The sequence below is a fragment of the Mobula hypostoma genome, chromosome 3, assembly GCF_963921235.1.
Source record: "Mobula hypostoma chromosome 3, sMobHyp1.1, whole genome shotgun sequence".
Taxonomy (NCBI): Eukaryota; Metazoa; Chordata; class Chondrichthyes; order Myliobatiformes; family Myliobatidae; genus Mobula; species Mobula hypostoma.
The window spans coordinates 58,396,949-58,414,837 of NC_086099.1; the positions used below are offsets into that span (position 1 = coordinate 58,396,949).

Here is a 17,889-nt window from a genome sequence, read left to right on the forward strand (position 1 = left end):
GCCCATGTTTATGTTGTTATTTGTTATCATAAGCGAAACAGAAACATACTCTGAGTATGTCAAGCATCATGGTTTTCGGAAAGATTCAGGTTGGAACCCTGTAACAAGGGCAGGAATGGCTGCTGAATTCTCCGGGGTTTAGATGTTTCAAAAGGGACAGGGAAGCAGGTAAAAGAAGTGGGGAAATGGCATTGCGAGTCAGGAATAGTATGGCAGCTGCAGAAAGGAAGGAAGTCTGGAGGAGTTGTCTGCTGGGTCTGTGTGCGTCGAAAGCATAAACGGGAAGGGAGCAAAATCACTATTGGGGTTATTCTATAGACACCCTCCCCAATAGCAACAGACACTGAGGAACAGATCAGTCGGCAGATCGTGCCAAGGTGCAAAATGAGCAGGGTTCTTGTTATTTGTGACTTCAGCTGAGTGGCACCTCTTTGCAGAAGGTTTAGATTTGAATGGAATTTGTTAGGTGTGTCCAGGATAGGTTTCTGACGCAGTATGTAGACAGGCTGAGTAGAGCAGAGGCCACAATGGATCTGGTGCTAGGTAATAAACCAGGTCAGAGGTTTGGAGACAGTGATCACAACTCCCTGACCTTAGCCTGCAAGAAGGATGGGAGCAGATGGTATGGAAAAGTAATTAATTGGGGGAAGGGGAAGAGATAGTGCTGCAATTAGAGAGGAACTTGGGAGCACAAGTCGGGAGTGGGATATTCAGTATGACTTTGTGCATGGTAAGTTGTGTCTAGCCAATCTTAGTCTTTTGAATAACTTACTGGGAAAGTTAATGAAGGCAAGGCAGTGGATGTTGTCTTCATGGATTTTAGCAAAGCCTTTAACAAAGCCCCTGGATGGGAAGCTGTTCAAGAAGGTTCATTCGCTTGGCATTCAAGATGAAGTAGTAAATTGGATTAGACATTGGCTTCACAGGGGGAGCCAGAGAGGGGTAGTAGATGATTGCCCCTCTGACTGGAGGCCTGTGACTTCTGGTGTGCTGCATGGATCAATGCTTGGTCTGTCATCCATATGTTTGTAATCAATATTGATAATCTGGATGGTAATGTAAACTGGATCAACAAATTTGTATATGACACCAAGATTGGGGCTGCAGTGGACAGTGTGGAAGACTGTTAAAACTTGCAGTGGGATCTGGACCACCTGGAGAAATGGTGGAGGGAATTTAGTGTAGACTAGTGTGAGGTATTGCACTTTGGGAGGACCAACCATGGTGGGTCTTGGTGAGTGGTAGGACACTTAGAGGTGCGGTAGAACAGAGGGATCTGGAAACACAGATCCATTATTCATTGAAAGTGGCATCACAGGTAGAATTGATCATAAAGCTTTTGGCATATTGGCCTTCATAAATCAGGGTATTGAGTACAGGAGTTGGGATGTTATGTTGAAATGTAGAAGATGTTGGTGAGGCCTAATTTGAAGCATTGCATCCAGTTTTGGTCACCTAGCTATAGGAAAGATGTAAATAAGATTGAAAAGGTGCAGGGAAAATTTACAAGGACGTTGCTTGCCCTTGAGGACCGAGTTATAGGGAAAAGTTGAATAAGGTAGGACTTCATTCCCTAGAATGTAGAAGATTGAGGGAGATTTGATAGAGGTGTACAAAATTGAGGGGTATAGATAGAGTAAATACAAGCAGGCTTTTTCCACTGAGGTTGGGTGAGACTACAACTCGAGGTCATGGGTGAAAGGTGAAATGTTTAAGAAGATGATGAATGGGATGGATGGCTGGTGAGTGTGGAACGAGCTGCTAGCATGTGGTGGATGAGGGTTCAATTTCAATATTTAAGAGAACTTTGCATAGGTACATGGATGGGAGGAAAATGGAGGGCATATCAATAGCTTGGCATGGGCTAGTTGGCCCAAAAGGCCTGTTTCTGTGTTGTAGTTGAGAGGAAGAAAGAAACTTATTTAAGAGCTCCAGGGGTATCCAGAAAGCTGAAGAATGGACTTGAGAGAGCAAGAAAAAGGTGTGAAAAGTCCTTGGTGAGTAGGATTAAGGAAACCCCAAGGTATTCTGCACATATATGGAAAAACAGGATGACTAGACTGAGGGTGGGGATGAAATGTATTGGGAGGTGGAGGGTGTAGGGGAGCTCCTTCATACCTTTCTGCAGCATTCATTAGTGAGAGAGACCTTGACATCTGTGAGGACAGCATAAAGCAGGATGATATGCTAGAACATCTTGACATTAAGAAAAAAAAGGTATACTGGAACTTCTGAAAAATATTAGGATAGATTAGTCCCCAGGACCAGACAGAAGTTACCCAGGTTACTGCAGGAAATGTGGGAAGAGATTGCTGTTCCTTTGGTGATGATCTTTGTCCTCACTGGCCACAGGCGTGATATCAGATGATAGAAGGGTGGCATATGTTATTGTATTGTCTAAGAAAGAGACTAGGAATAACTCTGAGAATTATAGACTGCTGTGTCTTATTTCAGTTGTGGGCAAATTGTTGGAAAAGGTTCTTAAAGCCTTGATTTTGGAGATTTGGAGAAGTCTGATTAGCAGTTCTCAGCCTGGTTTTGTGAGGGACAGTTCATGCCTCTTGAGCATGATTGAATTCTGAAGATATAACAAAGCACATTGATGAATGAAAAGGAGCGGATGTGTGTATATGGATTTTACTAAGGCATTTGATAAAGGTTCCCTGTGGTTGGCACATAAGAAAACCAGAAGGCATGGGATCTAGGGAAACTTAGTTGTATGGATTCAGAATTAGCTTGCTCTTAGATGACAGCGGTTGTCGATGAACCTTATTCCGCCTAGAGGTTGGTGACCAGTGGTGTTCCACAGGGATCTCTTCTGGGACATCTGCTCTTTGTACTTTACTAATGTCTTGGATGAGGAATGGATGGGTGGGTTAGTAATTTTGCAGATGACATAATGGTTGGTCGTGTTGTGGATCGTGTAAAAGATTGTTATAGGTTACAATGGGACATTGACCAGATGCTGAGTTGAAAAGTGGCAGATGGAGTTTAAACCAGAAAAGTGTGAAGTCATTCACTTTGGAAGGTCAAATTTGAAGGCAGAGTACAGTATTAATGGCAGGATTCTTAGTGTGGAGGAACTGAGGGATCATGTGTCCACATCATAGATCTCTCAAAAGTTGTCCCACACATTGATGGGGTTGTTAATAAGGTGTACGGTGTGTTGTCCTTCATTAATCACGGGATTCAGTTTATAGCTGCGAGATAATGTTGCGGCTCTATAAATCCTGGTTACACCTCAGTTTAAATATTGGTCACTTCGTTGTAGGAAGGATATGGAAGCTTTACATCAGATGGCACAGAGGAAACTCACTGGGATGCTGCCTGGATTAGAATGCATGCTCATGAGGGTGGGTTGAAGCAAGCCAGGACTTTCCTCTTTGGAGTGAAGGAGAATGACAAGTGATATAGTAGAGGTGTGCAAAATAAGAGGCCTAGATAAAGTGGACAGACAGCTGAGCTGCTTTTCTCAGGGCAGAAATAGCTAATGGGGAGGGAGGCATAATTTTAAGGTGGTTGGAGGAAGCATAGGGAGATATCAGAGGTCAGTGTTTTTTTTCCTGGCAGAGTGGTGGGTGTGTGGAACGTGCTCCCAGGACTGGTGGTAGAGGCAGATTCATTAGGGGCATTTAAGATTCTCTTAGATATACACAAAGATGATGGAAAAATAGAGGGCTATGTGGGGGGTAGGATTAGATTGGAATAGATTAAAAGATCAGCACCGTATTGTGGGCTGGAGGGACTATAATGTGCTGTAATGTTTTATGTTCCATATCAGGACTGAGTACAAAAGGTTGATGTCCAGTTTACAGTAAATAGATGACGAGGGATGGTATATAAGTGGAACCAGGTGTGGTAGGAGGTGGCAGATGGAGCCAAATAGGAAGGTAATTAATCTAAATAATGGGATGGGGGGGTAGTAGAAATAAAACCTTGTTGGACTGGTAGAAGTGGAAAAAGAAGGTGTGTGTGAGAGGAGGAGAGTGTTGGGTTACTTAAATATTAAACGTTACAGTTGTAGAAGTATAGTGCAGATGTTGGCTGTCTGGATCTATGCTGTCCAGCAACACAGAATTCAGGAGTGTTGATATCATCAGCTAATGTGTTTTTTTTGTAGATGGATCTAATGAATTGCTTTCCAGAATGCAAAAAATCTATCTCAGCCTTGTTAGTAATGGTCTGAGCTAACATACTCAATCTTAAACTCAATTTTGAAGATGAAATGCTATTTTGGATATTTAACACTACTTCATTTCTTTAGAACCCAATGATGTTGTCTTACTGGGCTACAGGGCTGAATCATATGCTGGTCTTCAATTATTCACAGAAGCGATGGAAGATATAGAAGCTTTGTTTTCAAGAATGCCTGCTTGGCCGGAGGTATGTTGTATTTTGCATTTTCTTTTTGGCAATGAAATGTAATTTAGCTCTATCTAAATTAATCAGTTTAATTCATCCCATCATGTTTTCTATAGTTCTGCCTAGTAGGATGTATAAATTAAGGTAACTAAATCCAAGTTCTAAAACACTTCTATTTTGAACACAGCCTATTTAGACAGATAGATGAATAAGAAAGCTTCAGAGCATATGGCCAAATACAGCTAAATGGGTGCATCTCAGGCAACTTGGTTAGTATGGATTAGTTGGGCCAAAGGGCCTGTATCTGACTATGAAATGCTGCATTATCTTCACACCTTTTGAACAAGAGAAAATTTCAACTGGTATTTAAAATCCATGCTTCTCCATGAAAGAGCTAAAAGATCTATGCACTATAATATTTGCCTTTTTTAGATAAAAGACAATAGCTGCCCATTCTTTCTCTGAAGTATGATAATTAGTCTACCTCCATAACTCTTAAATCTCCCCTGTTTGTCCAGTGCACTCACTTGCTCCATCATTGAAATGTTCCCACAACCAATGATCTCATTTTAAGGACTCTTTATCTCATTATCTTATGTTCTTGCTACTTATTGCTATTTATGTATATTTGCATTTGCACAATTTGTTGTCTTCTGCACTCTAGTTGAGCTTTCATTGATCCTGTTATAGTTACTATTCTATGGATTTGCTGAGTATGCCCACAAGAAAATGAATCTCAGGGTTGTATATGGTGATAGAGGTGTACTTTGATAACGTTTCTGTCCTTGTTGCAATCAAGGAAACTTTAATCTGTAGGCATTTGGAAACTGAAATTTTAAGATGCATTGATTCCCATCAGTCAAACTGCTAAAGTACAAATAATTAAAGCATCATGTCAATCTCCTGTAATGTGTGCCAATATGAAAACCCTTTAGATTTGTTCAGCTAGTGATCACCTTGGTTTCCTCGGCTGCATAGGTCTGGGGAAGACCATCTCCAGCCCCAGCAAACTTGTGAGATTGACGTGCGCTTGATCCCACCCCGAACTTCGGTTTGTGTGGATGCTGTGTCGTTGCTATCCTGCTACAAATTAATGCCATGAAGTAACAGAACACTGCATATAACTAAAGGAATTATATTTATGAATCTTAACTGAAGGGTTAGTAAAGAATAACAAGAAGAAAAGGCATTCTAATTAAACAGTCAAATGTGCACAAGTTGGAGCTCATCTTGAACTTCACTGTCACTCACGCTCTGGGCCCTCGGTCAACGTGAAAGCGCACACCACCTTCCGAACGTTGCTAGAAATCCATCTCGAACAAACGGGTTTCCCACAGGATCATATGCTATGACCGGTTCTCCCCAGTGTCTTCCCTCTTCATCTCCTCTCGAACAAAAGCCCCAAGCACAACCTCATTATCCTTCACCAAGAAAACCTCCCCCTAATTGGATGGCACCCATGCCACATCATCCCTTATTTTCAACAATAACCAGATGAAAGCAGAACAGCAGCTCTTACAGAGCTGCTAAATAAAATACATACAGCATAACAGTAAAGATGTGCTTCACTGTGCAGCACAATATGATGTGAGCATTAAATAAATCCTGAAACCGTTCTTTTGTATTGTAACTTAAAATGAAGTTATTGGGAGCATATAAAAGTATGTTTTGAATTGTATACATTTTTAACTAATCTGGCTAAAGCTTTCCCACTACTTAGATCAAAATATAAATAATATGAAGCATTTTAATGAGAGTTTTTTTTTATTTTATTTTTATTTGGATAAGGAGTTCACAATTATCATGTACTTTTTTCACACATATAACCTTTTCCTTTTTTTATATGTATAAATCTACAATTATTTATACATTCTTAAGTACACATTGAGATGATATAAAAGCAAAATAAACATTTAAATAGATAACAAGTAAAGGGAAAGATTTGGGAAAGGGATTAAAAAAAATGAAAAAATTAAGTAAATAAGTACATAGGGATTGGATAATTATGTCTGCGGGCAGGAACAAGCACGAACAAATTGGGATATAAACACCTACAATGGTTGGTATCTAGGCTTGTATGCAACATTTTGGACCAGTGGAAATGGTCCAGAAGGGTTGTATGGAAACTATTATTACCATTTTTCTTAACAACTAATTTCATTACTTAGCCTAATAGGTTAGATTTACCACAGTACATAATTATCTACGAAAACTATTTTCATGATGTTTGTAAGTGACGATGAACCTGATTCTGATTATGGGTCTCTATTACGGACTGAGTAGGAAGGGGGCAGGGAGAGGGCAATCGTGGTTTGGAAAAGTGGAAGGAATTGTTTAGAATAAAGTGACCTTGCTTGATATAGTTTACGGTTGCGAGAAAGTGCTTGTGAACCCTTTGCAATTCCCAGGTTTTTTTGCATTAATTACTCATTAAATGTGGTCTGATCTTCATCTAAGTCACAATAATAGACAAACACAATCTGCCTAAACTAATAACACACAAAAAAAGTGTACTACTTCTCATCAATACTGAGTACACTATTTTAAGCAATCAGTCTCAGTTCAAAAAGAGTATCTGAACCTTTGGGATAGTACCTTCTACAAAAGCTATTTAAAGTCAGGTGTTCCAACCAATGGGATGAGATTGGAGGTGTGGGTTTCAGAGATGCCCTGTCCGATTTTATAATTGTTTTTTGGCATGGCCGTGTCAGAGTCCAGACCTTAACCCAATTGGGATGCTGTGTCATGACCTGAAGAGGGCGATTCATGCAAGGTATTCCAGAAATATTGATTAATTGAAACAGTCTTGTATGGAGGAATGGTCGAAAATTCCTTTTTGTTGTTGTGCAAGTCTGATCAGCAGCTGCAGGAAAAGTTTGGTGGAGGTTATTGCTGCTGAAGAAGGTTCTACCAGTTATTAAATGCAATGGTTCACATGATTTTTCCAGCCTGGACTGTGAATGATTAAACAATGTATTCAATAAAGATATGAAAAGTACAATTGTTTGTGTGTTTTTAGTTTAGGCAGACTATTATTGTGAGTTAAAAGATCAGACCACATTTTATAAGTAATGCAGTAAACCAAATAATTGCAAAGGGTTCACAAACTTTCTCTTGTAACTGTTTATGCACCTAAGACTTGCATAGTACTGTAAATATTTCACTTTTGAAATAGCTATCTAGAAAGGAAGTTGTATTAGAATTCAAGTCTGAAGTTTGTTACTGAATATTTTATGGCCTAAATTGCAGTAACCATTGCATGTTAACATCTAAAAGTTTTGTTTAGAAGCTGCTTTCACTCTTTTAGGGTTACTTTAGAAAAGCTAGAGTGCTGCATTCAATGGGTCGGGTTGAGGAAGCCATACAATCACTACTTCAGTGTTTGGCCTTGGATGAAAACTTTACTCCAGCTGAAGTAGAAATGGAAAAGGTAATGTTCTTCTTCAGTCTTAAAGACTTCATGGCTGATAATGATTGTTTTGTTTTGGTAGTTGATGCGGTTTTTGAGGCACTAAATTCCTGAATACTTGTGGTTGATTTAAATGAAGGCAATATATAGATTCATAATTTTGGTAAGGATGAAGTTTTCTTTTAAAGAATATGTGTAACAACTTCTGGGATTGGGTGCTGGAGTTTGTACATTCTCTCCATGACAATGGATTTCCTGAGTGGGTTGTTTCTTGCATGCCAATATCTAACTTGTGTCAATTTGTAGCTATAAATTGCCCATTAGTACAGATTAATGGCAAAATTGAATTGGGAGTTGATGGGTATGTACAAGGGAAGAATAGTTTGCAGGAATACAGGGGGAAATAAGGAGCGGAAAAACACAACTAATGGGATTAACTTGTTATGATAAATTGTGTTTTATAACTATCCTGATTACTTTGGGATTTGTAACATTGTTTATTCACAATTAGATTTTATCTCATTTGCTGACACTCGGTCCTGAGAATGTCAAAGAAGGATTACTGCACAGTAGGAATAAAGCTTTAACAGTACAATTGTCTACTGCTGTTGCCTGCTGTCAAATTCTGCCATATTCAACCAAGTTGAAAAATGAGGTGAGTTTTTTGATTTTTTTTCCCCCACATTGTTATGCTTTAATTCATTGGCTGCATTCAGTATTACTTTGATTATTTTTTTACAATCTAATCTTTCTGCATTTTAATTATTATAGTATTTCACCAATATTGGCTAGTTGTTAATTGGTGCACATCAGCGGATTGCACTAATAAAATTCCGTTGTAAATCAGCAGATATCAAACAGAGGGAAGGGAGAGCAAGTATGTCTGGATCAAGCAGAATTGTTTCACTCCTCACTTTCCATGGGGAAGACTGTTGGATTACAAAGGGTTTCTTCGGCTCCACTGTTTTCAAGCGAAAAGAAAGCGGTTAACATGAAAAGAAAACTGTCTTTCAGTGACCAAGAAATAAAGGATACTGTCATTTGGAAGAATAAACACCAAAAACAGAGTTTGTTATTTATTTTATCATGTACATTTACAGATCTTGTGCTTTAATGCAGCTTTAAAGTAGACAACTCCTTTAGGTGTAAAGGCTGATTTATACTGGTGCGCCAAATGTACGGTGTAGCCGTGAACCCTATGCTGAACCCTACACTGTAGCCTAACGCGCACCTCTCCCAAAATGTAACTACGTGTAGCAACAACTGTGATTGGCCCGCTTGGTAGCATCTCATTTCCTCCTACGCTGCAATAGCTTGCCACTGGGCGACTGAAGGGCAGGGAAGGAACTCTGGCTGTAATGCTTTCCATAAAGCTTTGCAGACCTCCGAAATTATGGAGGACCCTGTGCTTGACGCCAGTTTGTAGCTAGCTGCTACAGCCTGTTGACTTCCACCCAAAGCTAAAACTTGAATGGTGATTGCCAGTCTCTGAGTATATTGTGCGTACACTGATGCAAAATAAATGGTTGCAGACGATGAACCAAATTTTTCAAATCTACCTGCCGACATCCGAAAATATTTGAAATGCATTTCCTCGTCCATGTCTCTCAGTGGCCAGACAAGCACAGAAAATTCAAACAACAGGAATTCTGCAGATGCTGGAAATTCAAGCAACACGCATCAAAGTTGCTGGTGAGCGCAGCAGGCCAAGCAGCATCTATAGGAAGAGGCGCAGTCGACGTTTCAGGCCGGCCTGAAACGTCGACTGCGCCTCTTCCTATAGATGCTGCTTGGCCTGCTGCGCTCACCAGCAACTTTGATGTGTGTTGCACAGAAAATTCACCCTCCTTCAGTTTCACTCGCCATTGTTTGAAGTTTGAGTTTCTTCATGTTGAGTTTCAACACGAAGAAACTCAACACAGTGGCATGGAAACCCCACCACCAACTAGCGTTTTAGCGGTGAATTGCAGAGAGACGCAGACACACCAACGCACAAGTATAAATGCACACAACGGCGTAGCCCACTTGCGTAGGCTACGGCGCAAGCTAGAACGCACAAGTATAAATCAGCCTTAAGAGTATAATTGATGATCTCTTCATATCTGTCTAGTAACTGCTTAATTAATAAGTGATCTTAAAATTTCTTAATATTTTATGTAACTATAGCATCAAAACAATAGCAAGGTGTAATTTTTTGAGGTCTGTAAACTTTTAGATTATGATATGATTATGAAAATAAGATGTGTGTTTGCACCCATGTCTCCTTGCTCTAACACTCATAATCTGGGAAAGCTATTGTTATGCAAATCACTTAAGATTTGAGTAAACTGGATTGGAGCATTTAATTATTGACAACTATCATTTTTTGAGATGGTGTGGAATAGGCTCTTCCAGCCCTTTGAGCTGCACCACCCAGCAACCCCCGACAGCCTCGATTTAACCCTAACGTAATCGTGGGACAATTTTCAATGACCTACATGGTCTTTGGACTGTGGGAGGAAACTGGAGGATCCTGGGAAAACCCACGTATTCTACAGAGACTCCTTACAGAGGATGCTGGGATTGAACTCTGAACACCATCCTGAGCTGTAGTAGCATTGCACTAACCACTGCGCTACTGCACTGCGGTACCCCATAATTAATAAGTAATACAAGATAGTCCTGTTGAGCCATAAAAGAGAAATTTGCTTAGTCAAAAACTTAAATCTGTTTTTATTTTTTTACTTGTCTTAGATACTGAACAACTGTGCCATTCATGTTCTGAGAGTATACTAACAAAAGATCAAATAGATGTGTCAGACTTTGAATGTTCTCTTTGCATGAGGTAAGAAATAGTTACTGGAAATAATTATGACATGTCAATATCTATGGTTATTATAAGTTTTAAGCACCTGCATCATAACTGAAATGAGTATTCTCAACCCTCTAAGTAAACAGGTGAGTAATAGTGCTCACATACTGTATAATTCATACATTTTATGGTTGAGTTTTTGCTTGAAATCATGACCCATATTTTTGCTCTAAAGTTACTAATTGTAAGATGACTTGTAGTTGCTCTAAATTGTTTTGGAAATTTTAGCTCCCTCTGGCTTTGCTTTTGCTTTTTTAAATCAAAATGCTTACCTACCCACGATGTTCATTAGTCTCTAAACACTTAACTCTGTTTTTGTTTTTGAGCATTTCCTTTTGGTAGGCACTCAGACAAAGTTATCATTCTTTGACATTTGTTAGTCTGACATGCTTGTATTTGGAGAATAGTTATAATTGGTATTGGACTTGCTAATACTTATTTACCCCACTTAATTTCCAATTCTATAGCAACTCAGTTTCTTGGACAGGACAGTAATGCAGCTCGTACACCTGTTGCCACAGCTCAAGCAAACTTTTATCTTGATCTCCAGTTCATTAATGTTGTTTCTATGTGCTCCCTTTGACTACGTGGGTCTCTACAGCTCTACAAATGTGCAATTTAATAGTTTATTTGGCTACTGTAACTTTCCCTAATTATGAATGGTCAAATCTGGAAAGAATTGACAGGAATGTGGTGACAAATTGGTAAGAGAAAATTCATGGGGGTATGGCATTGAGAACTTAAAGCTGCTTTAAGAGAACATGGAATGGAATATATTTACGATAGGCAGTGGTGAATATACTCCCTTTGACAAAAGCATTTTTGTTCTACCTTGAAATTTCCTATTGCTCCATTGTATTCTGTACTCAATGCAGTTTCTTTTGGTTTTGGCTTTGAATGTGGTTACATCTTAAATGTCCTCTGAAATGCCTTGTCAAGACACTGTTGTTGCAAGGGGCAATTATGAATAGACAGTAATTGTTCTTACCATTGATATCCATATCCCAGAAAATGTAGAATGAAATACTAATGCATGCAATATGAGGTTCTAAATTTACCTTTTTCCTGAATTTCGATGTTGGCAGATTGTTTTTGGAGCCGGTCACTACACCGTGTGGCCACACCTTCTGTAAAGGCTGCTTGGAACGAAGTTTGGACCATAGCCCAATGTGTCCACTATGTAAAGATAGTCTAAAGGAAGTAAGTCTAACACCATGGTGTTTGTGTCTTAAGGTTTTTATTTAACATTAGGTGTCATTTGTTTAAGAGAAGGATGTGTATATTTTTTATTGACAAAGTATATCATCAAATTCTACATGAATATTAAGAGCCTCTCCAATTAATTTCCAGCAATTTGATGCATTCATTTAGCAATTTGGTGTGGCTTCCAACTTTTAGTTACTGGAAGAATACTAATCTTTTCTCGATTAGTTTGGAAGTGGTCCCTGAATTCCAAAGTTAGCAGTCGTGTTGTTCTCAAACATACAAGTGCTTGTGTTTAAGGATAGAACAGAGGACTCCAATCTTGGGTACTATAAACTCTACTCTGCCCCTACAATTTTCCTTATTAAATTAGAATTCATTTTGCACCATTATATTGTTTGCACTAGATGTCTTAGTGAGATGAGCATCATCTTTTGCATTTGCAACATTTCCATCCTGAATATTAGGAGGTGATTGGAATCCCTTTAAGCTTATTTCATGTGGATTTTACTGCTTATAAGAGTTATATTCCAAGTTGTTTGGGCAGAATTTGAATCCAGACATTAATATATTTGTTAACATGAGGAATTCTGCAGATGCTGGAAATTCAAGCAACACACATCAAAGTTGCTGGTGAATGCAGCAGGCCAGGCAGCATCTATAGGAAGATGTACAGTCGGCGTTTCAGGCCGAGACCCTTCGTCAGGACTAACTGAAAGAAGAACTAGTAAGAGATTTGAAAGGGGGAGGGGGAGATCCAAAATGATAGGAGAAGACAGCAGGGGGAGGGATGGAGCCAAGAGCTGGACAGTTGATTGGCAAAAGGGATATGAGAGGATCATGGGATAGGAGGCCCAGGGAGAAAGAAAAGGGGGAGGGGGGAAAACCCAGAGGATGGGCAAGGGGTATAGTGAGAGGGACAGAGGGAGAAAAAGGAGAGAGAGAGAGAAAGAATGTGTGTATATAAATAAATAACGGATGGGGAGGTGGGGCATTAGTGGAAGTTTGAGAAGTCAATGTTTATGCCATCAGGTTAGAGGCTACCCAGACGGAATATAAGGTGTTGTTCCTCCAACCTGAGTGTAGCTTCATCTTTACAGTAGAGGAGGCCGTGGATAGACATATCAGAATGGGAATGGGACGTGGAATTAAAATGTGTGGCCACTGGAAGATCCTGCTTTCTCTGGCAGACAGAGCGTAGGTGTTCTTCATTACTGTTATCTGGTGTACTAGACGTTTTGTTCAACCACTCTAAAGAATAATTCAATGATTAAAATATAATTGAGAAATGGTAAGGCATTTAAATGCATTACATGAACTTGTGTTGCTATATTCTTTTGACTATAAGTTCCTTTCATGAAATGTACTAATTCATGGTGTACAAGTGTCCCCCGTTTTTCGAACATTTGGTTTACGAAACCTCACTGTTACGAAAGACCTACATTAGTACCCTGTTTTCGCTTTCAGAAGGTGTTTTCACTGTTACAAAAAAAAAAGCAGCGCGCGATAAAAGGCAGCGCGCACCCCGAGCAGCCGCTCTCCCCCGGATTCGGAACGGCATTGCTTAAACACGTGTCTGTGAGCAGCCGTTGGCAAGATGAGTTCTATGGTATCGGAAAAGCCTAAAAGAGCTCGTAAGGGTGTTACACTTCGCGTAAAGCTAGACATGATTAAGCGTTTCGATCGTGGTGAACGAAGTAAGGACAAAGTGAGTTTGGCTTGTGGAAGCTGACGAGCATGATGTTGAAGAGGTTTTGGCATCCCGTGACCAAGATCTGATAGATGAAGAGCTGATGCAATTGGAAGAAAAAAGGATAACAATCGAAACCGAATACAGTAGCAAAAGTGAAGCAACTACGTGAGATTTTCGCTGCAATGATAAAGTATGACTTTAATCTTGAAAGGGTACGTCGGTTTAGGGGATATTTGCAGGATGGTTTGAGTCCTTACAAAGAACTGTGTGATAGAAAAATGTGCGAGGCTCAGCAGTCAAGCAAGTCTTCCACATCAGCCACAGCAGACGACGAACCTCGACCTTCGACATTGAGGTGAGCAGTCATAGAAGAAGGTGAGCTGCCTGCTCTAATGGAAATAGACGACGAGATGACACCCCAGTGTCCCACCACCCCAACCCCCAGGCCACGGACAGATACCGATTCGCAGAGAATGCAGCGGTAGCCAGGAGGCACACAGCACATCTTTAAGAAAAAAGCCGAAATAAACATGCTAATTAATTAGGTGTCGCTGACACACAATTGTCGGCCCAGATCAGAGATGACGCAATCTGAAATCGGCACTGATCTGGGCCGACAATTACGTGCCGGGCGGCACCTAATTAATTAGCATGTTTATTTCGGCTTTTTTCTTAAAGATGTGCTGTGTGCCTCCCAGCTACCACTGCACCACTGCATGCTTCGCGGCAATGTATCGGTCGGTGGCCTGGAGAGTGGGGGCCACTGCACCACCCAAACTCCGACTCAGCCTAACACACCATCATCAGTGTGCTCGGCACTGTCTTCCCGATTCTGGTAAGTGATACTACACTGTACATACATTATTTCTACTTTATATAGGCTGTGTGTTTTTACGTGTTATTTGGTATGATTTGGCAGCTTCATAGCTTAAAGGTTACTGGAGAGCACTTGCGCCGTGCTTTTGCCAACAGCACTTGCGTGAGATTTTCTGCCGACGGTGCTTGCGTGAGATTTTCGCTACGGAGAACAGTTCAGTAATGATTGTGGAAAAGTATTTCTACTTTATATAGGCTGTGTATTTATCATATCATTCCTGCTTTTACTATATGTTACTGTTATTTTAGGTTTTATGTATTATTTGGCATGATTCGGTAGGTTATTTTTGGGTCTGCGAACACTCACAAAATTTTCCCATATAAATAAATGGTAATTGTTTCTTCGCTTTACGACATTTCGGCTTATGAAATGCTTTACGACATTTCATATGAAACATCCCGTTTCATAGGAACGCTGTACCTTCGGATGGCAGGGGAAACCTGTAAGAACATAATCTCTTGGTAGAAAGTCGGGTGTTAAAAGTTGGATGTAGAAAAAAAGTCATAATTCAAAATATTATGAATCCTTGTTTTATATGTCAGATGTTGAGTTCAAGATCACAAGGGAACCGAGATACTTTCACTTGTACTTTATTGGAGAAATTGGGCTTGAAAGGGTTTTTGGCTGTGTTCCATTTGTAAGGCTATTACTGCCTCTGGCTATTATAATCAGAATTATCTTTGATTTATTGGGATTCCTGTTAAGTACTGGGGGCATTACATGGTACAACAATCTTTCAGGTCATCAAAACTACTATTCTTTATCGAGTGATTGAATGTCGCAGTAATTCCATTTGGAGTAGACAATATTCCAATGCTATACTGGATGGGTTAGAAGTGTGCAGGAAATAAAAGCCTGACATGGGACTTTCTTAAGGAGATTTGGAGATGACCTCCCAGCATGGAACAGGTTGGTTATCTGGAATAAATCCTGCTTGCTATTTCTCTGGAGGAACTCAATAGGTCAGGCAGTATCTATGTAGGGAAATGGACAGTTGACATTTTGGGTCATTAGGACTGGATCCAGTCCCTCCAGAACTGCCTATTCCATCTTTTGTGGCTGCCTGATGCACTGAGTTGCTCCAGCAGTTTTTTGTTGTTCCAGATTTCCAGCATGTGCAGTTTTTCTTTACAGTTTCTCTGCCTACGTTTCCAACTGGTCAACATATTTTAAAAATCTTCCTCACTATCTACAACTGCACCAAATTTTGTTCTCTACAGAACTGCTAATCAGTTCATCTACATTTTGTCCAAATCATTTGTGTATTTCATAAACAGGAGGTCCCAACACTGATCCCTGCCAAATATATTCCACTTAGAATAATTCCCTTCCACCAGTGCCCTGAGTCTTCCATGGCCAAGCCAATTTTGAACCCAATCTCTATGGATCCTGTGTGACTTGATCTTTTGGATTAGCCTGCCATGAAGGACCTTGTCAAATACTTGACTGAAGCCCACGTGTGCAACACTACCCTACCATCATCAATCAGATTGATCATATCCTAACTAAAGAATTCAATCACGTTTGTAAGACTTGACCTTCCCACCACAAAAGCCTTGCTGACTCTCCCTTATAAATTCGCTTTTTCAATCTATGAGTAAATGCTATCTCTAAGAATCTGATAGAAGGCTCACCAGCTGTAACTTCCAGATTTAGAGTAAAAACTAGTAGATGTTGAGTTAAAAAGATACCAAATATATGGTGACAAGCTAGATTGTGACATCCTAACCAAACAAATGATGATAGATGCCAAAAAGAAATTGCCTGACTTCTACTTGAAACAAAAATCTATATTTTGTGTGTAATCAAGTCCTGTATGTAATAGAAAGTGTGATCATCTTCCTCAGAAATAGAAAATAGAATGCACAACTTTCAATGGAAAGTGCAAAATGTTTACTATGTAACAAATCACTGCCTACCATTTATGCATGAGGTACCAATGCTGCACAGAAAGCATGTCTTGAAACCTTGGATTAGATTGGTAAACTTAGCATTAAGTTGCATTTCAAAAAGTATGTGACAGTAAATGAAATTAAATTGATGATATTAAAGCACGTGTAAGGAAAGATGGCTTATTTTTCATAAATACTATTTCTCTTTAGTATCTTGAAAACAGGAAATTCAGTGTTACCTGTATATTGAAAGAATTGATTGCAAGGTACCTTCCTGAAGAATTGTATGAAAGGCAAAAGATTCATGATGAAGAAACTGCTGAACTAGCTAAGTAAGTTGATGCTAACTGTGAACATTTCCTGTCTTAAAGGGATTTTCAAAGACAAGAAAAGGTGGTGTGCATTCACAGTGATGCTATTGGGAAAGAGATACTAAAGGAATTTGGGAAGGGTACTTTACAAATCTTATGCATCAGTTTTGGTAGAATAATCTGTTAATGTACCCCAATTGGAAAATATTAATCACTCTCTATTAGTTGGAAATATAAATATAACAAAGTCATTGCAATAGCTTGAAAAAAGATTGACTGTGTAGAGTGGTCTAAAACATTTGTGGAAACATTTGTTTAAAAAATCGTGTGAGCAAGAGTACTGGCTGGATTCTGTAATGTAACATGCTGATTTCTAAAATGAGCTTGGAGTCATTATTATATAGCTAATATTGAAAGTGATGCATTGGTTTTGTATAGAAAATTAAGCATTGAGTTTTTCTATGAGTGAACTTCAAATGGTATGAGTTCTGTGATTTCTTTCATGGGATTGTCCCAATGTGTTGTTAAACAAGTACTTTTAATGTAGGAAAAGTAGTTGACTCTCAACTATCTCTTCAGTTCTGGGGAAATTGGGAATGGGAGCAGCACTCCTTTACAATACTGTCAGGAAGTTATAGGCACATTTCAGTCTCAGAAGGAGAGTTTAAAGCCATATTTAAAACTCAAGTGAGAATACAGTCCAGACCCACAAGAGATTTTATTTGTTGTTGGGTTGGGACACAGTATAATTAATATATGTAAATGAAGCTGTGTGCTTGTTAATAGAAATACAAGCTAGGGAATTTATTCCACACAATTGCCCTCGTGGCTCCTGATTATTTCTGAGATACATTAGAACAGACTTTCAGAAGGTATGATATGCCTTTGTCATAGGCGGTTGTTTGCAATTGATATCTCCCAGATATAGTGAGCATTCAATTCAAGTATGAACTGATTTTGGTTTTCTTGTGAATGTACATACAGATACTGATGCTCTTTTAGTCAATTTTACATGAGGATAATATGAAGTTTATTAATTGATTTTTGTTTTCCCACCTTGATGTTATTTGGAGTGTTGAACTCCATGAAATTGTGGAATCCATATATTATCTATTTTTTCTTTTTCAGTTTAACCAAGAATGTTCCTATTTTTGTGTGCACAATGGCATATCCTACTGTGCCTTGTCCACTTCACGTTTTTGAGCCACGGTATAGGCTTATGATTCGAAGATGCATTGATACAGGTACAAAACAGTTTGGAATGTGCATCAATGATCCACAGCATGGGTAT

The 17,889-nt window shown here is 39.4% G+C and overlaps 1 protein-coding gene across 4 annotated transcripts in view; it reads left to right on the plus strand.

Annotated features, from left to right (window-relative positions):
* The window catches only part of lonrf1 (LON peptidase N-terminal domain and ring finger 1), a 130,675-nt gene that overhangs the window by 105,064 nt on the left and 7,722 nt on the right, over positions 1 to 17,889 (plus strand). For 3 of the 4 annotated variants that reach the window (XM_063043069.1, XM_063043070.1, XM_063043068.1), the window contains 8 exons: positions 4,265 to 4,383; positions 7,670 to 7,792; positions 8,283 to 8,426; positions 8,619 to 8,838; positions 10,505 to 10,595; positions 11,708 to 11,822; positions 16,498 to 16,619; positions 17,727 to 17,885. In XM_063043069.1, the coding sequence (XP_062899139.1) occupies positions 4,265 to 4,383; positions 7,670 to 7,792; positions 8,283 to 8,426; positions 8,619 to 8,838; positions 10,505 to 10,595; positions 11,708 to 11,822; positions 16,498 to 16,619; positions 17,727 to 17,885 (1,093 nt within the window). The remainder of the gene's footprint in view (positions 1 to 4,264; positions 4,384 to 7,669; positions 7,793 to 8,282; positions 8,427 to 8,618; positions 8,839 to 10,504; positions 10,596 to 11,707; positions 11,823 to 16,497; positions 16,620 to 17,726; positions 17,886 to 17,889) is intronic. The other variant, XM_063043067.1, reaches the window with a different exon arrangement.